At 48.5% G+C, this 24,624-nt stretch overlaps 1 protein-coding gene across 12 annotated transcripts in view; it reads left to right on the top strand.

Moving 5' to 3' along the window:
- Positions 1-27: 27 nt before the first annotated feature.
- The window catches only part of PACS2 (phosphofurin acidic cluster sorting protein 2), an 83,476-nt gene continuing 58,879 nt past the window's right edge, over positions 28-24,624 (top strand). For 7 of the 12 annotated variants that reach the window (XM_056355717.1, XM_056355714.1, XM_056355708.1 and 4 more), the window contains exon 1: positions 29-226. In XM_056355717.1, the coding sequence (XP_056211692.1) occupies positions 99-226 (128 nt within the window). In that variant the 5' untranslated portion in view covers positions 29-98. Of the gene's footprint in view, positions 227-920; positions 1,064-24,624 lie in introns of all 12 variants that reach the window. The other 5 variants (XM_056355711.1, XM_056355709.1, XM_056355706.1 and 2 more) reach the window with 3 other exon arrangements.

Below are 24,624 nucleotides of genomic sequence, written 5' to 3'. Positions count from 1 at the left end.
CCCCGCCCCCCCGCACGTGACACTCCCCCCGCCGGGGCGGGGCGGTGGCGCAGGCGGCAGCGGCGGCGGCCCGGTGGGCGCGCGCCAGGCCGGCAGCCATGGCGGCGGCGGCAGAACGGAGCCGCCTCAGCTTCCCGGGCGGTGCCGGGGCCCTGGGGCGGCCCGTGCCTATGAACCTCTTCGCCACTTGGGAGATCGACGGCTCCAGCCCTAGCTGCGTCCCCAGGTAACGGCGGGCGGACCGCTCCCCTCCAGCGGGCAGCCCCCGGCGCATCGCCGCTGGATGCGGGCCTCCGGCGGTGGGAGACCTCCGCCCAGCCGCGAGGCCCCGGGGGCTGCCCTCTCGATCCCGCTTTCCCCTACAGCTTTGCGGTCCTTCCCTCAGTATGAGGGTCCCTTCCCTCCGCTTTCGGGTGTCCCACCCTTCCCCGTTACACAGCGGTGGGCAGGATTCCCCCGACCCCTCCGGGGGGCTCTGGGGTGGGGAGGGTGCAGGGACCCCCCAGCCCTAAAAAAGGAGGGGGGGGAGCTTAAGCTGCTGTCCTCTGTCAGCCCTGCGAGGGAGTCACCTCACGGTGGGAGAGTGCCGCCCCTCCCCAAAATAACCTGGGGGGAGGGGGTGTCGGCGGTCGGGTTTGGGGGCCCTTCCCGGCCCGGGTTGTGCCCCCCGAGCCCCCCCGTTCCCTGTGGGCTGTCCCGTTAACGTGCCTTGGCCTGGTAAATGCCCCGCTCCCGGCTGCCCGGGTGGGCGCCGGTTTCTCTCCAGCTGGCGTTTCACCCGCTCCCAGGCTCGAATCTTTCCCCGCCTCTGGTGTGCATTTGGGTGCCTATAAACGCGCGGGTGAGATCCCTGCCTGTGCTTTTTTTAGCCCACATGGGAGGGATCCCTTTTAATTTTTATAAAATTTGTGCTTTTCAAGTCTGGCTTTAACAGAACGCCTCTGAGGATTTAAACGTGCTGAAGATGAATCTTTGAAGAGCTCCTCTTTCTCTTTTCTTTTTAATGGGAATGCAGCAAGTGAGGAAAAAGGGAACAGAGCCATCGGGCTGACCTCACAGGAATGTAAGGCTTTGCAAGCTTTACAACCCCCCCAAATCCCTCCGTCTTCTGCGCCATCCAGATAGCAGGTTGGACTTGATGGCCATGCCCCTGTCTTGTAGGGCTAGCGGCTTGCTGTGGGGCTAGTAACTATCTTAGCTTACACGTTACCCACAGTCGTAGGGCTTTGACGTTGTGGGCAGGAAGATAGTGTGGGGCAGAGGAGAACTCGAGTCCTGCAGTTGCAGATGGTCTTATCTGTGCTGAGAGCGCTTTGGAGTTCTGTCGGGCAGCGACTTTCTCCACTTGTGTGTTGCTTAGCCTTCCTTCTCCGCAGCGGGAGGTCTTGGAAGGGGACTAGCACCGAGGGGAATGTGCCCCTCTTCAAGGAAACCTTTTGCTGGGGAAGGAGTTGCCTTCATGGGAGAAGCTGGAGGGCAGTTGGTGCACTTGGAATTTTTGCAGCAGGTTCCAGTGCGATTCACATTGACCCTGGTGGTGTACAGAGGACACGGAGGCCCCTCTTGTAACGCTGTTTTGAAAACTGTTCTCTCCATTGCACCCTTGACTACAGGAAGGCAGTTGGGTTCCCATCTCATCCAACCTGGTAACAGTGGCTATTAAACTGAAATAAAAAAACAAATGTCCATCGCTGTCAAGGACTTTTAGTTCTGCATTACCATTTGTGCTGATAGTTGCAGATCTGAAAATGTGCTCACAACTAGCTTGCTCGTTTGCAGATCTGTAGATGACCAGAAAATGCAGTGTAAGGACACTGGCCCTGCCTTGATGTGGTAAGGGATGGGGTGCATCTGCACAGGACTCGGCATTTAGGCTGGGGCCTGGGTGCTTGAACTGTGGTGGGCAGCAGATTGCAGGCAGCTGGTCGAGGTGCCTGCAGGAATCTGGTGATGCAAAGGACACATGGGTATCTGGGCAGGTGGGGCAGAACTGGGGCTTGAAGAGGGAAGTTTTGGAATTACTGAAGCAAGGGATGGTGAAAGCACTGATTGCATGCCGTGGGGCCTGAGGCATCGATGGGAGAACTGGGGCAATTGGGACCTTCTAGGAACATAAGCTTTTGTACGAGGGAGTTTGTGTGTAGCAGTGGGTCCCTCTGGTTTCAGCCCTGTTGTTGCTGTCGCCTTTGCTTGCCGTTCCTGGCTGCCCTTTTCTCGTAGAGCCGGGGTGGGGAATAAGCAGACATGCAGCTGCCGCATCTGCTGCTGCTGACCAAATTAGCAGGTCTTGCCAGAGCCCCCCTGGACGCAGGCTGCCCCACATGGGCTGGGCAAGCGTGCGGGGGCTGCGCACGGGGTGCAGCGTATGGCAGACCTGCAGCTGTAGCTGTGGCTGCCAAGTGTTTTTACTTAATTTGAAGTGAAGTCAGGAGCAGCCGAGGTTGCGGCTTCTGCAGCGGTGTTAGCCTGCTAGCATGGTGAGGTGTGTGCTATGCTGCATGTGCTGGGCAAACACTGAATTCTGTAGCAGCAGTGGGGGGGGATGGGGGGCAGAGCCTGGACGCTCAGTTCTGTTTCTAATCATTTAACATCGTGTCTTGTGACTGGGTCAATGTTTTGCATTTCATTACAGGCTCTGCCACAAACCTCTGTCAGAGAACGCAGGAGTTTGAAAACCTTTAAGTCATACTACTGCTTCTGTATTTTAAGTTATTGTAACGATTTTTCCTGTGGCACAGCAGCATTTAAGATTCTTTGTGTTAAAGCGAGAGAGACTGCGATGAAAAGTGTTCTGTGGGGAAAACAATATTCAAAACGAGTTTGTTGTTCAAGCAGAGATCTGTTGGGACATGAAAGGAGGATGTGGAGGAGAGTGGGCCATGGTGTGTGGTCGAGTACTGTGGAACTGTCTTGGGCTCTCCTGACGTTTCCACAAGTTCCCCTTGGGGTTTCTGTTGAACAGGACAGGCCTTCCTAGTTGAGAAGGCTTGAACTTGGCAGAAAGGCAGAGGATTCATGGAAAAGGGGCATGTGTTTGGGGAAGGAGTGTTGTTTCCTTCCCTTTTCTCTTTGGTACAATAAATCTTACCCCATTTCTAAGCTGTTTCTGCTGCAGTGAGCTGGAGCAGGAGGGGCTGGGTGGAAGCGGTGCCTGGAGCGGGCTGTGCCTGCATTGCCCCATGTTGTGTGGGTGGGTGTTGAGGTGGAGGGCCTCATGCGGAGGTGGTGTGTGCTTCCCAGATGATGGCTGAGAACTGGGCTGTGGGAGGGAGATCCCTAAAGCACTGCTCTTCCACGCAACTCTTCTTTGGCGGGTGATTTACTGAGAGCCCGTTTGGCTTGGGTGGGGTGTCAGTAAAATCTGGAAGGCTGCCTTGGTGCGTCCATGGAGTTTCCTTGTGTGAAAAGGCTGTGTCTAAACTTAGGAAGAGTAATAGTGAGGAGTCATAGCCTTGTTCTGCCATTGTGTGTTTTGAGTGAAACACAAGGTTCGGTGGTGTTCTGCACTGGTGCTGGTTTCCCTTTCTCTTCTGCCATTTGCAGAAATGATTGTCTGATTCCTTTCTTCAGCACATGTAGCTCCTGAGGGTTTTGACCATAGTCCTGAAATGCAAGTACTTTCTTTTAGTCATCCCAGAAACGTGACTCAAACTGCCTTACTATCTGGGCGTAACCGCTACATACCAGAAGGGAGAGATGCCTACCTTTTTCTGCTGTTTCTTCTGTGCATTGAAATGTTTTCCTTTGAGGAACGTTACATTACATAAAGTTCTCCCTACCACCTGTAAAAACTGAGAGTGACCTTTCTGCTGCATGTCTGTGAGAGAATCAACACTTTTTCCCTCAGTTTCCTCACACTGAAAAGTAAGAATTATTCTGTGGATTATTTTTATTTTCTTCTTTCCAATCTCTTGATGAAGCTGTGGGCCTGAATGGCAGGATGTAGTGCCATCCCATCCTGAAGGAGCCTCATGAGGAGGCAGCACCATGAGGAGGCTGTCTAGAGAAAGAGCGGTTTTGGGGGCAAAGTTTTTTTGGAAGGGGGTCTGCTGGAGCAAGAGAAGGTGAGAGTCAGTGCTCCCATTCAGAATGGGTTTCATTTTACGCTACTGCCTTGTCACATCCTTGAAAAAGTTCCTGCAAAGCTTTGAACTGTAAAGTGGAGTGTATTCAGAGCAAACCGCATATGGGGTGGGAGTGGGCCTGATGTCCCATGGAGATACAAAGGAAGCCTGTGGATAGACCAAGGAAAAGACAGTGCTGGGGATCTGAGGTTGTTTACTGGGCACTGCCTGAGTATTGCACGTGTTGGCTTGCCTCTGTAGCTTGCCTGCTGGTTGAGGAAACATGAAGGGAGTCCACACACATCCCCTGGACTTGAACAGGAGGTTGCTGGTGCAGGGATGTTACTGCTCAGCGTGCTGTGGGATGGCCTCGAAGCCTGTGAACTTTCACACCAGCCCTGGTGCGGACGTCCCCAGGGGCAGTGGGAACTCATTGGAGTGAGGCTGTGGATTCACAGCAGCCAAGTGGATCCTAACAGTTTGCCCATGCCCCAGGGCTCCGCTCCCTGTGCCAGCTCCTATCTTCTTCCTCTGATGTATCTTGCTGCCTGTCAGTTAATGAGTTGCAGTGGTTTGCAAAGAGGTCTGCGACCACGTAAAGGTAATGGCATGGGTGTGTGATCAGGGGGGATGCAGTGAGGCCTGCTGGGGCATGGAGCCACTGCAGCAATCTGCATGTTTGCACCTCTGTGTGGTGTTAATTCCCTTTCCCAGACTCCGGCTGAGGGGGTTGTGACCTGCGTCAAGTCCCCGGCTGGCTGTTCTCTGTGAGAGTTTGCTGCAGATGTGCTTGGGAGGGAGAGCCTTTGCCCCTTGGTATGAAGGATGTGTGCCTACACTGGGGACGGGAACTTCTCTGGGCCAGTGAGAGCGTGTCCTGGCCTGGCTTCAGCAATGGCAACTATGTGCCATATCGGCAGAAAGGTAGACAGATTGCTAGAATAATAATTATGATCAGGTGATGCTACATAATTAAAAATGCTGATTAATTCAAATAGGGGGAGATGTTAACCTAAATGTATCTTCACCTCCTGATCTACTGGTATGCTATCATCTAGGAGAGAACTCTTGTTTGTTAGGATAACTGCTGGCACGTTCATTGGGAGCTGACTGTAGATTTTCAGTACATTTGGAACTAGAAAAATGTCTAATTACTCAGATGACTAGGTACGTTTCAGAAGTGCTTATTTGGAGGCTTTGTTTTGACTTTGAATAGCATGGAATGTCTAACATTTTACCACTGAAGGAAATTGAATACAAATGAGTGCACAGGACAGGCTTTAAAAAAACCCCACCATTAAGGTGTTGTTGAACATTTGAGATGCATGAAGGAAAGCATCCACAAATGAGCGATGGAGGTGAAATGCTTGGAGTAAAGTGCAGTGGCTTAAACCAACCCCTTTATTCTTAGAGCCAGGAGATCCTGTTTCTCCTCCTTAGTTTTGTGGAAGAGATCAAGACTGAAATGACATTATTTTCGGCAAGATCAGATGATCCCTTAGTGCTCCCCATGTAAATCCTATTGCAGCAGTTACTAAGTTTGTCACTTTGTATGATACTATTGAATGTAATTTGGACTCTTGTATTCAGTGGAAAAAATGTTCTGTCTAGAAGCCGAGTGGTTTGTTGGGATCAAACATCCAGTTAGACCTATTATATCTTTTACATGATGTAAGCTTCACCTTACAGCTGATGTAAGGTGAAGCTTGTGCGTGTCAAGAACAGTTCTGCAAAACTCTTAAAATCTCAAAGTTGCTAGCAAAAGGATATTGGATGGGATTGTACATGGTGTTCATCTGGATGTTTTGCACTTGCCCGTTGCAGAAGGGCGCTGCTTCCTTGCCTTCCAGGAAGGAAGGAAGGAAAGGGCTGCTCTTCCGAAGGGCCTTCTTGCCTTCCACCGAGTGAAGGTGCCCAAGGGACCTTCCCCTCGTGTTCCCTGGCAGTCTGGCCTGTGCTCTGGCAGCCCTGCATGGCCGGAGGCAACCTGCAGCTGCTTGTCCAGGAAATAAAAGCTCTATCGAATGGAGCCATTGATACTCCACCTTTCATCAGCTCTGAGCAGGCAGGTGATTTCTGTGGCAAGCTTGTGGCTGTATCAAATTAGCTATGAAATGATTTGCATAATAGATTAATCAACCAGCAACAAAACATCCCTCTTTACTGCCAAGAAAAGAAAAGCAACAACTCAGCTGTTACAAGAGGCCATTATGTTCCTTGCAACCCTTAATCTTTCTTTTTCCAAGAGCACTTCATGTTTTGGCCTTGCGCAGGAAGCTGGCCTGCTCGCTGGCTTTATTTGCGTCACATCTTGGCAGCTTTTTCTAATTCTTTTGGGCCAAATTTTGCCACCGTTATGGTGACCTTTTCGGGAGGGTGTTTCCTATGGAATTGGTGGCTGGCTGCCAAACGACTCCTTATTGCCAGGTCCTCCATTAGCCTTCGCCTTTCCATTAACTTATTAAGAGAGTGAAATTCCTCTGGGCCCCTTGTGCTCCTTCAGAACTGCCCCATTTCTGCGGGAAGTTGGGGAGCAGGGAGGCTCAGAGAGCATGTAACTGTGAGCGGGCAGGAACTGGATACTGTATTTTATTTTTCCTGTGCTTCTACCTCCCTGTAATCCAGCCAGATGAATTTCCTAAGCTGTATGGTTCTCCTGTGGCTCCAGATGTGGCAGATGTGTGTCTTTGCTTGGTCGAAGAGTGCCACCTCCCAAACAGTGCTGGGGAGTGTTAGCCCGGATGGATCCTAATGTGCAGATTATAAGAGGCTTAACTGCCTAATTGAATGTGATAGCGTGAAGCTCCTCTCATGGTGAGGTTTAATTGGATTATGGTACTGTACAGCGACGTGGAGGCTTGCAGGGCATGCAGCCAGCTTCACAAGGAGAGAGTAGATCCTGGCTAATCACTCGTTTGTTTAAAACAATGAATTGCCTAGACGGCTCTGATGGGCATGCTGCAGCCAGTAGCTCTGGAGCAGGGATTCCTCAAAAATGAGGGTGGTTGGTGACTACTGCACATGTAGGCCCTGTCCTTGGATCAGTGCAACTGTAGTAGAGGGTCTGCAGATCTGCCTGGTGAGCCCGAGTCTGGGGGAAGGAGGAGGACATGAGCTCCATGTGTTTGGAAAAGTAGATGCATGGGCTCTCTGGTTGCATGCTGGAGTCCGGAACCCGTTTCCTCCTCTAGAACCGCTTCAGCCTTTCCTGCAGCGCTTTGCATGGCTGTCACTTGGTATGAGCTGTGCCTTACTTCTGAGGCAGCCCGACTGTTTCTTTTCATCTGGCAGCTGCAAGTCTGCAGGGCAGTCTGGCTTCCAGTGCTGTTTCTTGCAGGGCTGTAACTGTTCTTGATCAGGAGCTCAAGTGCCGGTGTTGGACCTCCCCTGCTCCAGTGGGAAAGCATTGTAATTTTTAAAGTGTGTAGCAAAAATAAAGATCAGAGCAGCTTGCGTGCTGTGAGGTTTGCTTTGTGGAGGCTCTCATGCATGTAAACTAGAGCTGAGGTCTGCAAGCCAGAAAGGGTGCTGCTGGTTGCCTGGCTTGGGGTGGTGCATGGCGCCTACTGCACCTTTGCAGCACCTGTGTTTTGGGTGCAGCTCCTGCAGGCTGGGTGGAAGTTGCTGTCTGCCTGAACTGCCAAGTGGCCGTTCTTGGGGGAGATTTTGCACTGAAAACTGAAACTGAGTGTTTGTTTTACTGATATTTCAAAAGAGTTTGAAATCTGCATGGTTGCTCAGATCTTATTTCAGAAGAGTTGTCAAGGAAAATAGCATTTGTTCTCCTGTAAGCAGGCAGATTAGCATAAAATATCAACTTTGATGTTGTGCACAGTGTGTGCTGTGCGGTCTCTGTACTGGTTTGGAGAGCTAACTGTTTGTCTCAGATGTTTGAACGTGCTGGGAAATGCCCCCAAGGACAGTGTGTGTTATTTGGTGTCATTTGGGCAGGGAAGAGCACCCGGACACTGGGCAGTTTTGATCAAAACTCGCCCTGTTTCCCGCAGTGATTCATCCTAATTGTACTAAAGTTAAATAAATAAATGTGATCGCTTTGCTGTTGCTGGGAAATGGTAGTTTACCACCTTTTCCCCAGTGCTTTAAGATGTGTGGGACTTTCCCCCTCAAGGTCTTGTTTGGTCGGAAGATAAACCAACTCCCCTCTCTGTCTCATTCACCTTTTTGGCAGTCGGGTGCTCTGGAGCTTGTGGGAGGTTAGTGGAAGGGAGTAGAGAAGGGGGAACACTGTTGTTTAACCAAAACCTGCACAGCTTGCAGGTCCTCCTGGGCCTTGGGGAGGTAGTTTTCTTTCGTTGTAAAAAGGAACAAACATGGCAATCCAGGATGGTTTTTTTTTCAGTGTGTGTTGCTGGGGCTGGAGAGAAGTGCTGGTTTGAAGATGTGAGGGTGTAAAGGTGGGGGAGGAATCAAGTGCGTGCCTGTGTGCAGGGTGAGGTGAAACATGTTTTCACTGATGAGCAAAGCACTTTGTTTTGCTGCTAAAAATCTCCTGAAGAAAGACACTGTCTCCTTTCATCAGACCCCTTTGCTTTAAGCTTGACTATAAAAATCCTTTCCTGCTCTTTATTTTTCTACAAAGCTACAAAGTGTGAGGGCTGGGAGGTGTTTCTCGCTGCTGGTAAGTAAATATCATGTGCAGGAGAGAGATTTCTAAAGGGGTCTTCACCTCTGCAGGGAGACGCATGGAGGGCTGCAAATGGAGACATGGGAAAACCACAGAGCTCCTGACATGGTTCTGGCCTGTGTTTCAAGGGTTTCTCGTGCAGGGCACTCATTAATGACCAAAATGAGCTGCAGTTTGCACATGTGCCTGTCCAATACATGTTTCTCAACAGGCACTAGGCCAGATCTAGATATAGAGCAGAGAATAACCCCTGTCGAGAGATTCTTAGGAAGCCTTATCTATATATAGTCTATAGAAGTCTGTATCCCCTTTCTGCTGAGAGCACAATCTCTGCCTGGGGAATGTGGTTAATGCAGATAGACCCCAGCTTCTGAGAACCAGGCAGAGGTCCACAAGTGTCACGTCTGCCGTGTCCTGTGTGAGTGATCCCCAACATGTCCTGGCTCCTGCTGCGGTGGGTTGCAGGGGGAATTCTCTGCCGAGGGACCCGGCTGCGCTGCCCTGTGCCGTGACTGTGCCATTGTGGCAAGCTGGTGACATGCTCCTGCAGTCAGCTAGGCTTATATGCAGGAGCATGCAGCAGCCGTTGGCCAGAGGGGACAACTGCGAAGGCTGAGGCACATTGTTCGTTCAGAACTGATGGTGGCTGCGCCTTCAGAGCACATTGGTCTGTTGGGAGTTCTCTTTAAAGCGGTGAGATTGTAACTTGACGATGACTTATCATGAAACAGCTATTGCAGGATTTTTAAACCAGTGCAATTCCCTTTCTTGCAGCTGCTTATCAGGGCATACCATGAGAGGAACCTGCACAGCCATACTGCTGCTTCTGGATGAGAAACAATTTGCAGTGCTCAGCCCACCTGCTTTGTCCTAATGCAGGGGGGGCGGGGGGAAGGAAGTCTAGTAGGTGGCTTAGATCAGAAGTGGGACCTCACAGTCAAGGTGGACCAGGCTGCCCTTTCACACAGCAGTGTGGTCTCCTATCAGTTTATGTATGGGTGCAGTTCCACGATTAGGATGTCTGAGGCCATTCCCAGCCAAGCCTTCCTTTCCATATATTATGCTACTTTTTCCAACTGGTGCACCACCAGGTCTCACAGCGGTCCTGGAAGCTGCTGAGGGCCAGCTGCAGAGGAGCACAGCCTTCTCTTTACCGCAGAGAGTTTGCTGTCTACCTACTGTTTTTGCAGTGCATCCTGAAACTGGAGAACTGAGAGTCTGGGGGGCTTTGTACCAGCTTAAAATGTCAGTCTGTGAATAGTTTGTGAGGTTCTGTTGGACCTGCTGGAGGCATGGCTTCTCTTTGGATGTATTTGGCTCTGGGATTGTGGGTCTCGGTCTGTGTTTTCAAAAGGGCAGCCCTGTTTTTCACGCTGGAGAGGCTGATACCTCTCGTCTTTTAGGGAGCTGGTCTGGCAGCGTAACTCTTAACCCTGTTCAGGCAGGAATCTTGACAAGAAGTGCTCTGCCTTTCCTAAGCCCATGAAAGTCGTAGGGCTGTTGGAGGACATCTCCTCGCACATGTTTTTACAAATATAGCAGGATCATTTGAGGTCACTCAGTCTTGAGTTTCTTCAGGGAGAGCACACTTCAGCTGGAGGCTGTGCCAGAGCTAGATTTGACTGCCTCTGGAGGGGCTGCTCTGAAAATGAGTGTCTGTAACGTGGGGTCTAATCTCAAGATAATGCTGCAAACTTTCCAGTTCATCAGATACGTGTGCAGTCTTTATTTCACCTTGTCACACGTGTCCTGATTTCACTGCTGCCTCAATCATGTGAACTCTGTGGTTTGTAACGGGGACACGGACATTACCATTCACAGCAGAGCAACTTAGTTACCCATTTCCCGGCCATGGGGAGCCAGCATCAGTGCTCTTGTATCTTTTTAATGTTCCATCTGTGCAGTGGGTAGTTGTGGATGTAAGACACATGCATTTACCAGTCCCCTGCCTGTTACAGCAAAGCTCCAATAGCTCGGTCACTGAAGAACTCTTTCTCAGATGTACGTGGAGCTGTGTGCTCTTCAGGTAAGGTTATAGCCAGCTTTTGCCAGCTCCTTTAAGGCTGATGGGTCTGGTGGTTCTTTGCAACCTACCTGCTTAAGCTGCTGTCTGCCAGCACCTTCTGCCTTGTGCCAGTGCAAGCGCTTGAGAGTTCACATGGTAAAGCAGACCAGGGCAGGATTTGGAGGGTGGAGGTGAGGAGGTGGGTTGGGTTTTAGTCGGACCGGTTCTCTGCTGTGCTTTGCTGTGTGATGGTCCAAATGGTTGTGCAGGCAGAGTGTGGGGATGAGGACAAACCGGGTAGCCCATTTAATCTAGTGCTGCTGCTGCTGTAAAGTCATGAAGTGGAAGCAGTAAGTGGTTCTGCGTGCTTCCAGTGCATGCACCACATTTCTAATTTAGCAGACCTTCTCTTTAGGCTGGAGAAATGACTCTTAGTGACTGTGAGAGGAGAAGTCCAGCCCCTTGTTTAGAGGCTTGTGTTTTAGCTGCATGCTAGAAGCCCTGGGTGGTCCAAAGTTTTGTGTGTGTTCTCCAGCTCAGAGCTACGGAGTAGGTCAAGGGGAAGAGATGGTTGGGGTGGAGGTGGTCTTTCCTTCATTTGGGCTGTAAGGGGAGCTCTCTGGGGGAAGGTTTTGGGAGCTAGACTTTTTGCAAGGAGATTGTCAGACAGGCGCTTTCTAACTTGAATAATTGACAGTGTAACCAAAGCTACTGGAGATTGTTGGGGATGTAATTGAATCTTTCACACCGATTCTTATGCAAATTCTAACATGTGCTCCTGGTTTCTAATGGGACACCTACAAATACAACTGGCTTCATTCAGAACTCTGCATCCGTGCACAGGATCTTTAATTGCTAATGACTTTATAGTAAGAGCATGAGTTGCAGAGCTGTATCTGTAACAATTTCTCAGTGCTGCTTTCACCTGTACACGTGAAGTTTCCCTATAGATTTTTACATAAGTGCCCTCTGGATGTTCTGGCACATGGTTCAATGTGTTTGGTGCTGAAACTGTCTATTGCCATACTGCTCTGGTTCAGTAACAAAATAAGCTTGAACCGCCTCAGTGCTGTTTTCTTTAATGTGTTGGGACTTGTTGAAAGTAAATTAAATGACCTTGAGTTCTGCAGAAAATAATTTGGTGTATTTAACACTGAGTACAAATAATCTTAAGTTTCTACTCAGTAAGTCTATAACAGTGAGCTGATGAGCCCATTTGATAAGTATTATCTTGGGCTGCTGGGGGAGACTGATGTCTGCAACCTCCTGGCGTAGCTTCAAAATTAAGCTTGTTTTTTTCATAAATGTGCCACGTGGTGATGGAGTAGTTGGTCAAAACCATGTGGGCTTAATTTCTCTAAAATAATAACAGCCTAGAAATGTTTGTTTATGTACAAAATATTCAGCCAGTGACTGTAAGCATTTCCATGTTTCTACAAGGCACGAAGGTAATTACATAATAAGCAAAGATTCATATGGCTTAACTTACCTCCCATCTGGCATTAGTTAAATTGGTGTTTTCATCTGCATGACCTCTTGGGGTGGGGAGAAATGATGAAAATAGAAAACGTGGCTGAAAAAGACCTTCCTAGGTCACCTAGCCCTTGCAAAGGCTGGAGCAGCTCCACTGAACAACCCCTGTTAGCAGCTTAGGGCGTGCAACAATTCCCCCTCTGCCATGGTCCACGTTACTTGGTAGGTATTGCAGGAGCTTTAAAATGGTTGGTTTTAGCTGACTGAGGAGTTACCAGTCCTTCATCCGGTCCTTCCCCAGTGTATAAATTTATATTCAGACTAAATAGATTAACTACAGCAGGAAGAGCTTCCTTCTTAAAAGAAAGCTATTGTTAGAGTATCACTTACCATAATTCTAATCCTGCTCTCCTCCCATGGCCCTTTCCACCCTTCCATCTGCCTGCTGATGTACAGTTTGCAGGGTCTGTTCAGAGGTCCTTGGGCCTGTCCTGCAGCCATCCTCTGTGGTCTCTTCCTCTTGGGAGGGCAGTTTTCAGTGTCAAAAGGATCCTTCCAAAATGTCCCCTTTCCTTTCATGAAAATATACCTGCATGCTTTCTACCTGGTAGAAAGATGATATGCTGCTTTCCCGATCAAGTTGCACCCACTGCCTTAAAATGAAGGATTTGCAAGGAAAGCTGAGAACTGCAAGAACTGTATCATATATATTTCATGTTGCTAGTGGCTTGCTAGGGGCTGAACTCCCTTTTATTTGCTCTTCTACCTCTTCCCTGTGCTGTGCCTGAGAGCGTGCCAGAATTTAAGGTGCTCCAATTTCTCTTTCAGGCTGGCGGGATCTGTGTCTTCTTTCTGTCAGGATTCTGCTTTATTTTGCTTAATAGAGTTGAAGACCATTAATGCAGGCTTTGTCCTTGCCTCACAAATAGACTTTAAGTGTCTCCAGGTACTTGGATGAGCTTTGCCTGCTCATGTTCAGTCCCAGTGAGGATCTGAGACAGCTGCTTGCAGATACCAAAGCAGATCAGAGGATTTTTTTTCCTCCCAACATGTAGCATGTAGCCCCTCAAGTGTAAAGCTGCTCACTGAGACAAAATTCTGGTGATTCTTTACCCTTGGCCCATGGGGATGTGCTGGAGGATCAGAAGCCTTGGCCAGTGCTTAGCTCAAGCAAGCAGGTAGTGTTTTTTCCAGGGAGAAGGGATTTCAGAGGTGGATTTTCTCAATTCAGCCTTTGGTCAGCATGCTCCTGTTTTTCTGATATGTAAATGACAGGTCCTGCTGAGTGTCCTTAGAAAACCATTTATAATAAGCTTTTGCTGTTCGTTCAATTGTTTCCTTGTTCCAGGATCGTAACCTAAATGTACATGCAGCCTGGCAGTGCTAAGTGGTTCTGTTTATGTTCCTGCTGCACCTGCATTCAAGGCCAGCTTTCTAGTGCTGGTCCCTTGCTGTGCACATGTTGTGTGCAAAGTGCTCCACTCTTCTTGATGCCCTTGCATAGATGCCGATGGTACCATGTGTTGAAGATGCATCTGCCTTGTTGTAGAGGAATTATAGAGGAATGAGGGCAGGTTAATTAACATTGATAATATACAGCTGTGGGCTGGCTTCAGGGGCGGTGGGCTGGCTGATGTGGATAAGGTGCAGCTGTGGCTGGTTCCTGCTAAGTAGTTAAATAGCTCTAAGGGGTATGGAAGAGGAGCACTGGATGAAGAGAGACCTGGAGGGAGCAGAGGGAGAAGACAGAGTGCCCCGAATGTAGGAGAGATAAGGAGAGGCCCTGGGAGAAGCACAGGGCCTGGATGAGGAGAGCCTGGCTGGAAGAGGAGCCTGAGAAAGAATCTGGATGCAGCAGAGGCAAGAAGCAGGGTGGACTGGCCTGAAGAGGATGAAGAAACAGCATGGCCAGTAGATGAACTGTTGAAACCTTGTGGGGGATTGGTGGCTGTGCCGGGGCAAGGCGCAGGAACTACTTATTGAAGTTAACCTGGTACAGGGTGGTAAAAGCCTTGTTGCAGCCGGCTAGTTTTGAGAGCGCTGCGACACCTTGTCTGTGTTTGGATGCTTTAGTTTGCTTTGCAGCATTGCTCTCCTGCAGGTCCAAGTAACCTGGCTCCTAGTGTTTCTGCCTTTGTACAGCACTAACATTCAAGGGGATCTCTGGATCAAAAAACCTGTTGCACCCAGGTGCTTGAGTACAGGCTCTGGTCCAGAGCTGGGTTGTGAGTAGGTTTAGCCTGACCTCACCAAAGTCCCAGCTGTGTACTGCCTCCTGTGTTCTTGCGGTATTTATTTCTCCCCTGGCTTCTCTCAGCATTGCCACAAGCCACTGTTGTGGTTTTGAGCTGCGAAAGCAATATGTAGCGCTTGGCTTCTCAGCGGACTTGGAGTCAGCACACACTTCCCTGTAGAATGGGTCACGGTAAAACTATCTGGTGAATATTAGTAAAGCCATACGGTTCTTCACAGGGCTTCTAGGGAGGCGGGGGGAGAAGTGCTTTGCATCTTGTGTGCTTTTCAGCGCTGTGTAAATGACTCTGGCACTAAAGCAAGTAACTCCGCAGGCATCCTGCTTTGACTAGCAGTGTGCTGGATGCTGGGCAGGAGTTTGTGCGAGGCTGCCACCACGGTGAGCTCTCAAAGGTAGTTCTCTGTTTAGGACAACCGTTCAGATGGTTTTGCTCTGTGTTTCTTTGCTTCCACTACGTTGTCCTGTTTCTCTGTGGTGGTGGTCAGATTTGCTGATGGTTCATATTTTAGCTGGGAAAAATGCCCCTTGTTGGGATTTTGGTATGTCTGTATACAATCAAAAATGTTGAGTGGGCTGGGAATGGCTTCTAGCAAAGTTGTATCAGTTTCTTGGAGCTCTTTTGTTCAGTAGAAATTCCTTTCTTTTCTTTCCTCCTTCCCATCCCCCTGACAGCCCACCCCTTTTCTGCAAGGACACGCTGAGGTATAATTCACAACAATGTGACTGAAGTGAAATATGCACAGCTGCAAATGCATTTTAAATGATACTTCATTGTTAAGGCATCTCTCTGAACAGGTTTGCAGTTCCAGTAGCCAAGTAGTCAGAATGTGGTAACAAAGAGGATTTTGTTGAAAACACTTGACTTTGATTTTTATCAAGCTCTGGGAATGTTTTGGCCACTTGTAACTTTTGAGTGCAGATAGGAACTATCTGGAGCAGGGTAGATCCGTGGTGGGGAAATATGTTCGATGTGTTCCTGAGGAAAAGGGATGTTTTCCTTTGCTCTCCCCGCACTGTATTGGGGAAATCATGTGTCCTTTATTATACTCCAGCTGACATATTAAACAAAAGTTCTGTTGAAGTTTGAAGCATCAAGTATTCAGTCTTGCATGCTGCAGCTCTCCTCTACGTTCCCAGCGACTGGAGAAATTTTGCAACTCTTTTCTCTTCAGATCCATCAGTCTTGATGGTTTTTGTGATTTCTTGCTTTTTATGGTGCATAACAAAACCCAGCAATTGGAAACTGCAAGCATGTATTCTGTCACAGTCACTATGGCCCAGTGCTGCCAGGATTTAGTATGGGGCTGACTGAATCACAGTTATAGCATGAGCTAACATCTGTTTATAGGTAAGTTGAAATAGGTTTTTTGACATCCAGGACATCACAGAAGGCTTGTACCAGTTTAAAGGCAGAATATGGTGTAGCTTGTTGTGAACAGTTCTCTAATCTCTGGAAATTCAAGAGTTCATCTTGTCTCCCATGGTTCCTGGCCCTTGAACAGTGAATTCAGGCTCCTTCTCTAGCTTTTGTTTCTCTGTTTTCTGTCCTCTGCCAGCAGACTGCTGCTGCTCCTGCTGACAGTCTCCTGGGCCATGTTGGCTTCAAAATTACCACCAGATTTTCCAAGCTATTGCATGAGTAACTTTGGGCTTTTCTGCTGTGGGTGAATTCACACTCTCCACCAGCCCTCCAAGAGGACCTGCTCTGACCAGGAGCTAATCTGTGTTTGAGATCAGTCATGGGGGGGCATGTGCCTCTAGTGTTCTTGCTGATTCAGGTGTGAAAACAGAGAAATTACTTAGTAATTTGTAATTATATGAACATTCATGTTTGGTCAGGATTCTCATGTGTGTAATGTGAAAATCTCTTTGTGGAACAGTTGCAGCATGCACTCTCCTTGGCTCCAGGGTTTCTTTTCAGCCAGTTTCAAGGTGCTTGCTGTGAGCTCTTGAGCTGACCTTTGCTTCACAGTGGTGGAAATGAAGGCTCAAAATAAACAGCTGGGGAGCGGTAGCAAATCTGTGCTGGCTCTTTAGAGAGCTCAGGCTTGCCAGGATTATGGGAGCCCCAAAAACACTTCTCTAGTTCTCTTGCTCTCTGTAGGGAAATATGATTTCTTCAGAGCCATGGATTTGACTGCAAACCATGGGCTGGGAGACTTTTTGCAAACTGCATGCAAGATCTTAAAATGGGAAGTTTATTCTACTATTTGCAAGATGTGAAAAGGTAGGGATGGCCCCTGTCTTCAGTATAAGTACCCCAGCTCCAAAGGAAAGAAAAGAGCATGAGTGATGGTGGATTTGTATTGCCCTGTAACAGATGGGCACAGAGGAGGGGATTTAATGTTTTACAGATAATTTTTTGCATCATCCTTCTAAATCTCAGCTCAATCTGCCAGATGTGGGACATTCCACAGCTTTTGGAAATGCAGTGTTTAGTAGATCATTTGCCTATTTGTGTATTTGAGACTACTGGTGAAAAATCTCAACAGTCAAACCCATATAATTACATAAGTACAATTCACGTATGACTAACCATAGGCCCCGATGCTAGGTTTGAGGTGCTTGGTATTAGCTGTAGTCATGTGGTGAAAATGAGAGGTTGAGCATGGTCCTTTGAGTGAGGGCATAAAACTAAAGGTAAATCTCATTCTTACGGTTGAAAAAATGTTGTGGTACTTATCCCTGTCTCATACCCACTGATGATCCTCAACTGTTTCTGTGACAGAAATGCTCTTTAACAGCCTGAGTATATGCCCCTGGTTTCAGGATGCTCCTTGCTTACCTATAAACAGGAGCACTGACCACAAAATGATGATGATACCTATTCCTTGCTCTTAGCATCACTGTTATATTAGTGTTAGCTGATTGCATCAGGCAAAGGTCTTAAAAGGGAATGTTTTCAGGGAGCTGAGACTGGTCTGGCTGTAGAGTTTGGTCTCCGTGAGTGATCTAATGGTGTGATCCTGTTTGCAAATGGAGTAACTCTGTCTTAATGCTGAATAGGCTCCTCGGTAATCCCTCCCGGCAGTGAACCTTAATATCCTGCTGAGGAAGAGCTGCCGTGCATCCAGCCTCTGCTTGTTCATGCCTCATTTACCCCTCTCTGCTTATTCGGTAGAGCATCTACAGTTTGTTTTGATATATCTGGGTTCAATAGGAACTCGTAAGCCTGATGAAAGGTGGTGGGGACTGAATGGATTATAATTGTTATAAATCACTTCTTGTTTTATTGCTTATATTCAACATAAAATCTTACAGTGCTCTGGAACAAGTTCTAAGCCGTGAAGACTGGCATCTTAGAGCACCTTGTGTCTATCACAGCTTACTATTTTGCTAGTTTACATGGTCACCGATATTTTAATAAATATTCTTGACAAATTGAACTAATAAATTCAGGCGCTTGGTTTGCTTTATTGCTCCCTTATTGCTTTGAGGAATGAAATATCACCAGCAATGATGCTGAAGAAATGTAATATCTAAATAATATTGAATCTCTGCTTGCCAGCTCAACTTCCGACAGCTGCTGAAGAGGTTTAGAGTATTAAGGAAATACAAATGCTTCTCCGGAGCAAATCGGAGCATTCTGTCTGTCACTGTGAGTGTTTGGCACTGGTAGTTCTTCTGAACTCCTTTAGTAAAAATTGTGGTTCTTTTTTTCCCTGATAAATTTAAAGGTGATGTAAACTTTCAGAGAGAGGGTGAGCAAAGTCTGAGTTGCCAGGTTTTCTCCCTTCTCCATGAGAAATGCAGTGAAATCTCAGTCACACGGGGTTTTTACAGAGAAGAAAACAAATAGAAAACTTTGTGCTATTTCCAAACAAGTGCTTTCTTTTTTAGTAGCAGCTCTTTAAACTAGAGCATAGAGAGTATATTTAGATGTGAAGGATTGGGGTGGGGGGAGGACATTGGTAAAGTGCTGTTGAGAGACGTTTTGAGATCATCTGGAGACGGGAATTTCCCTAAAGGAAGCTGATTTTATTGAGAGGGGATCAGAAGCCTCTGAAAAGCCCAGCTGTTTGCAGCCCCACTGCAAGGTCTGGAAATGCATCTCCTGGCTGTCCCCCAGGCTGTAAGGACAGCCCCATGGCACGTGTTCCTTCCTGCCCAGGTATCCCCGCAGAGCAGCGGGGACAGGTTTCATGCAGGCTTTGTCAATACAAAACCTGTGGCTGCTTCACTGCAGAGTAACCGCCATGGGTCAGCTTTAAAGACTGCAAGAGATCCCAGTTTCTGTTCATCGGTGCAGTTTTGGTGGGTTCTGTAGTTTTCATGGGTTTGGCGGAGAGCTTGTGTTGTGCTTGACAGGCTAGGCGCTGCACTCTGTCTCAGCCTTTTCAGTCCAGTTTGGCTGGTTTTGGAAGTTAAAAGTATTGCTTCTGGTTACTGCTGAAGGTCCATCCCTGGCAGTAGTGGTGGTAGTTTTACTTCAGCCATCTCATTCTTGCATCACCCTGGGTAATGCAGTTAACTATTTGGCTTTCAGAATCTTACTAGATCCCTTACTCCTGTTCTTTGGTGATTTCCTTCCCAGCTTATCTGTGAGCACTCCAGCAGTCAGTGTACGAATGAGCAAGCGCTGCTCAGAATATTTGATGGAAGAAACACAAGGCATAGGTGCCAGAGCACAGTGAGGCTTCAACCAAAGGCATCAAGAAGCATTTCTCTCCTTGCAGGGTGTTGAATGCTTTCACATTTTCAGGCCTTTTGTGACCACTGTTAATATTGCAAAACTCCTCCCAGTTTGCCCCTTCCTTTCTGGGGAGACAAATCTGCAAGAGACGGTACATTTCAGCTTCTTTACCTTTGATATTTTGTTCCAGTTTGAGGGATGTTAACCGGTGTTCCCAGTGTCTTTAATGCTGAATAGAGTCCCATAGCTGTAGTGGCAGGATCTGGAGTTCTTTGTGAATTATATTTAGCGCTTATGGAGGCTGCTTTGTCAGCTTTGTGTTGTTGCCTCGTAAAAACTGGCACCATTCAAATATAAAAGGAAGGCTCTTCTTTCCCAGAAGCATTTATTTAGAACTATTCTAATGTGTTTGATTTTAAGCATCCTTTGAGCTGTGGCCAGAGACCAAATCAGTTGTCAGCGTTGTAGTCCCTGTTTGAAGCACCTGTGCACAAGATGAGCTGGTGCTGGGGGGCTCAGAGGAGCTTGGTGCGTGTGTGCCACTGTCAGAGCAGGCAGCTGAGGGGCTGTGAGCGTTACACGGGGTGTTGGATCCAGCTGCAGAAATAGCTGTTGGTGGAGCTGGTGGTTCTCCTGACCTTCCTTCCGACCTGCTGTTGAATGCGTTAGGGTTTGGAGTTGCAACTTTCCCTTTGCTGCTCCTTCCCTGTAGTTCAAGTTGCTAGTGCTGTACTTCTGGAACACCTGCATACTGGAAAGAAATCACACTTTGGGGTGCTGAATAGTTCACCTGTGCTTGAGGCATGATGAGAATTGTGCAGAAAAAATATGTTTTTAACTTAGCTAACGAATTTTGATATTTCTTTGGCTTGTCATTCCATTTATCTCTGGAGTCAGTGAAGGGGGGAGCTGGCATTAAACATGGGGCAATTAAAGGACCAGTGTAGACAGTCGGCTCTGTGAGGTATTGGGGTGGCTGGCTGCACATGCCAATGTGGAAGGAGGCCAGAATGGCAGGCTTGGACAGACTTACTGCAATGAGAACAGCGCTGGGATCTGTGAAGTGTTCTTCTAGTCTGAAAGCGGGCCCGCCAGCGAGATGCTTTGCATATTTGATTGCTGTGCTGGCTAATACCAAACGTACCATCAAAGTTCACAGAATGTTTTTTGCTGCTGCTGTCTGCTCTGTCTTTACCCTTACAGGACATTTTGAGTTCTCGGTGAAAAAGCAAACGGCCATTTGGGCTCTAAATGATGCCTGTGTGGTTCTTCCATCTTGTTTATTTTGGGCCATATTGTGAACTTCATACACAAAACCCTGTTATTCTGGCACCTGATGCAAATGTTTTAAATCAAGGTTACAGAATGATGGTCTGTTAGGAGTGGGCCACCTGCCCTGACTTTGCTGCCTTGGGTCCAGATGGGTCAGCAAGGGGAAAGCAAGCTTAAGCACAAAGCCCCATCTCCAAAACTCCTTTGAAACCCCCCCTACAACAGTTTTCAGAAAGTCCATTTATTCAGAGTGGGGTAAGTTTCAGAGAAGCACCAAGTCTTATTATATGCCATCAGGATCCTGGCTTTGACTGAGAGGGCCATGTGTCTGACTTGCTTGTGAACTGGGAGCGTTTGGAAATGGTTGAGTGAGAAGTAATTTGGTGTGACCCATGATGTGAGCCTGTCTGGTCTCAGGAGCGACGGGCTGTTCAGCTCACCTCTGCATCACAAGGTGTCATGGAAGCTATTTGAAGTGGGGAGAAATAAGGCATAGAGACAGTAAATTGTTCATGCCCTGAGAGCAGGCTTGGATTTGGGTACACCAAGAAGCCATCTGTTTGTCCTCGACTGCTTTCTTAGCTGGAGGCTTCCCAGTCCTGATTTCTTACGATGAAGAGATCGTAGTGACAGTTAACCCAAGCAGAACTGAGCTCTTCATTACAAGCTCTTCTGACATAGGCCTGAAGTCAAGGCTCCTGTCGGCATAGTTTTTTCCTCTTGATAGGAGCCTTTGGCAGATTTACAGACAGAGGGGAAGATCAGGGTCTTGCAGGCTGAGTCCTGGCCTCTAATGATTTGCAAGCCTTGCTGTGGCTGGGACTGCGGTGTCTCCCTGGGGTACCAAGTGGCTAACAAGAATGTGCCGAGAGCACAGCACCAGGTGGCACGGCAGCAAGCTCTCACTGTGGGCTCTTCAGCAGTTGGAACGAAAAGCAGAATAGTGCCTAGCATTTTGAAAGCAGTTGAGCGCAAGAGAGCTTGGAGACCTGTGCTTCCTACTATCAAAAAGAGAATCCTAAATACTAAACCAGACTGGCTGGTGCAGGACCACCCTCTGAATGTGCCTGCGCTCAGATGCATGCTGGCTCCTTGTGGCCAAGCACATACAGGCTTTGGATGGGGCAGGGGAGCTGCAGGGGAAGCGGTGGTTTGGAGACCAGAGTTCTTCACGCTGCTGTGAAGGGAGATTTGCCATCAGACTGCTCTGGAGGGGAGTGAGGAGGAGCAAGCAGGCTGTCAGAGGACCTGGTCTTATTTGTTGCGTGGCTGAGGGGAGCTGGTCATGTGTGGGCTGTGACATCCCTAGTTGCTGTGGTGATGTTACAGCTCCCAACCTGATGCTGCTGCCACTGCGTTTGGGCATGCTGTGCTCAGGGCTGAGGCATGGATGTGGTGGAGGATAGGAGAGGGGAGAGAGAGTGAGGGTTATCATCCAGACAAGGCCATACTGGAGAAAACAATGTGCCACGAGGCATTTTCTTTAACCCTTTTGTCTTACCAACTGGTGCCTGTAACAGAGCTAGCTAAGGCTGTAAGGATTTCCTGGGGTGTGTGCTGGCTTTGTTCCTGCAGCCAGCTCGGGAGGGGGATGCTGGCTCGGACGGAGGCAGAGATGTGCTGCTCGGTGCTTTGCGGCAAGCTGCGGCCAGATTAGGAAGCCTTTAGCTCTGATGGTCCTTCTCATCTGCTGGCTACTTTGTGCAGCTCCCACTATTCCCAGAGGGCTCAGGGGCAGATGGGAATGGCAGGCAGGGAGAGCGTTCCTGTAGCATGCCTGGAATAGCCGATCCCTGTGATCAGCCTGCTGTGTGACAAGTGCTGCTGTCTGGGGTAGGGGGCCAGCAAGGAGAAGGCAGGTTGCATAAGGCGGGCATGCATGGGAGGGGTGAGCCAGGGAGGGGGAGGGCTGCTGGATTTGTTCCAGCTGTGAAGGTCTCTCCTCTTCATCCCCTACTCCCCAGTTTGGTTTTGCATTCCTCCTCCCAGACTCCCCTTTTGCGTTGGGGCACGGTTTGTTTGCTCAGTTGTGTCCATGCTCTTGCACCAATCTGTAAGGCTTGTGGTGGGAGCTGCCCTCCACCCTGGCTGGCTCACGTAAGCTTAGTGGGTTGTGCCTTTGTTTTCTTGCTGGCTTGCTGAGAAGTGAAGCCCTGGGTACAGAAATGGCTTGACCAGCCCGCTTCCTAAAGGCTCCCCCTCCCTGACATGTGCTACTTTGAGTGCTCTCATTAGATGCTCAGATGGGAGACTGGCATTTCAGTGATGGGAGGCTGTACTGCCGTGCCGTGGGTGTCTTGTGCAGGCCTGTTAGACCCCCAGCTTCTACTGGCCTTCGGTCAGACGGATGTGGCTGTGCCTGGTCTGTCTCCATCTTGCTGCTTGTTCCTTGGTGGTGGTGCCTCTGGTTACTCCAGCTAACTGCTAAATTAATACAGCAAATATCAGATGTGTTTGTGTCATCTGTAATATAGAAAATGTAACACTGATGGTCTGTCGAAGGAGCCTTAACCATGAATTGGCTTTTCATTATTTGCTGACTTTAGTCTTTAAAGCTAATAAAACACCTTCTTATTGCCTCAGAACTTTAAAAACATTGCTCGAACCTAATCCACCAGTACCATAGGCTCTTTCATTGGTGCTTGCTTTGGTGTCAGGGTGCCATGCAGTCCTGGTGTTCTGGATGCTGGCTTTGAAAGAGGCAAGCCAGCAGAGGCGTATTTAACTGGGCTTGTGCTTGGCTTTGCAGGCAGCATGCAGGTGAATTTGCCTAACTCCTTTGCATTCCATTGCCTGCCTGAGAAACAGATCTAATCCCTGCTTCATGGTTTTTGATTGTTATCCACAACCCCCTGTCACCCTGTAAAGGGATTTGAAACCATCAAAACGAAGAGCGAGAAGCCAAACGTATAGCAGCGTGTGCAAGAACTGAGATCCTGACTGAGGCTGACAGATGTGTGCAGAGCTGCTTCTGCTCTCACTGAAACGACTTGTTAAAGGGTGAGAAAGCTGCTGTTTCTTGGTAGCACAGTTCAGAGCATGTACCTGGAAGCGTGTTGTTGGTGACAGGCTGATTTGCTGTTACCCGGTGTGACTTGAATACGTCAGGTCTCAGCCAGGTAGTCGGAACATGGTGTGACACGACTGCCAGCTTTGCTACCTGAAGAGTATGTGGAGCTGTGGAGATATGGCTTTGACCCCTGAGGGTTTTACCAGCATTGCTGCGCCTCAGTAGGGCTCTTTCCAGACTGCTGAAGTGCTAAAACATGAGAAGTGCCAACGGAATATGTAAACCCTTATGTTTTGTGAGCCAGTTATTTGGCTTTCAGGGATCCTTATCCCTTCCTGCCTGGGTGAGTCCCCTAGAGCCAGCCAGCAATGCCTTGTCCCACTGAAGGAAGACCCGTTTCAGCATTTTCGAACTGATACGTTGGGTGGGAGTATCTAAGCTCACATGCGCTTTAATCTTTGGTCATGTTAACTGCATGCTGCTCCTCAAATAGTAAATGCGCCCATGCAGAATTCCAGGATCTTTTAAAAATCATGCAGGTCTGCAGAATTTTGACACCCCCACCCCTTTGGCGTGCTCAGTTTGGGGCAGGTAATATATTTGAAGTGAGCAGGAGTGTAGTCCAGCTGTAAAAGGAAAGAGTCAGGCTGTGCATGTGTGTCCTTGTGACACCTTGGGTAGAGCCTGTTGCATAAAATAAGCTGCCATCCTCTTGCCTGTCTGAACAAGACTTGCTTGCTACAGCATTTCTATGGATCTTGGTCTCTAGAGTCTTAAGAGCTTAATTCTCTCTATTAGTGCTGGGTAGAGGATTTCAGGATCCTTGAGAACAAGAACAATGAAAATACTTGCTCTGCAATTGTTTCCTGGCTTCTTAAAGCGTACTTGAATGGATCCATAGGCAGAACATCTGGCTAAAGGTTGCTGTTTAGCTTGGTGGCAAGTGTGAAGGAAGGAGAAGTAAGCAGAGGCTGATACAGGACCGTTATGTTTCTTTGCTAGTTACTCAGGTTATGTTTCTGGAATGACAAAATGGGAGCGCTTGACCTCTGCCGCCTCATTTAATTTCTTCTTGCCATGGAGCTTACCTGAGAATGGGAGTGAGATTAGATCATTCTGAGGGAATTAACTCAGAGGCTCTGGAAGGTGAAGAAGCACCCTGCCTGTGGCTTCTACCGTTGCTACCCTTGCCCGGAGGCCCCAGTCTCGATGCTTAAGTGACATTAGTAGGACAGCTCTTCTCCCCTTTCTGCCTGAGCTAACTCTCC

Source organism: Falco biarmicus, chromosome 11, assembly GCF_023638135.1.
Source record: "Falco biarmicus isolate bFalBia1 chromosome 11, bFalBia1.pri, whole genome shotgun sequence".
NCBI classification, from domain to species: domain Eukaryota; kingdom Metazoa; phylum Chordata; class Aves; order Falconiformes; family Falconidae; genus Falco; species Falco biarmicus.
This window is presented reverse-complemented; position numbering and strand designations above follow the sequence as displayed.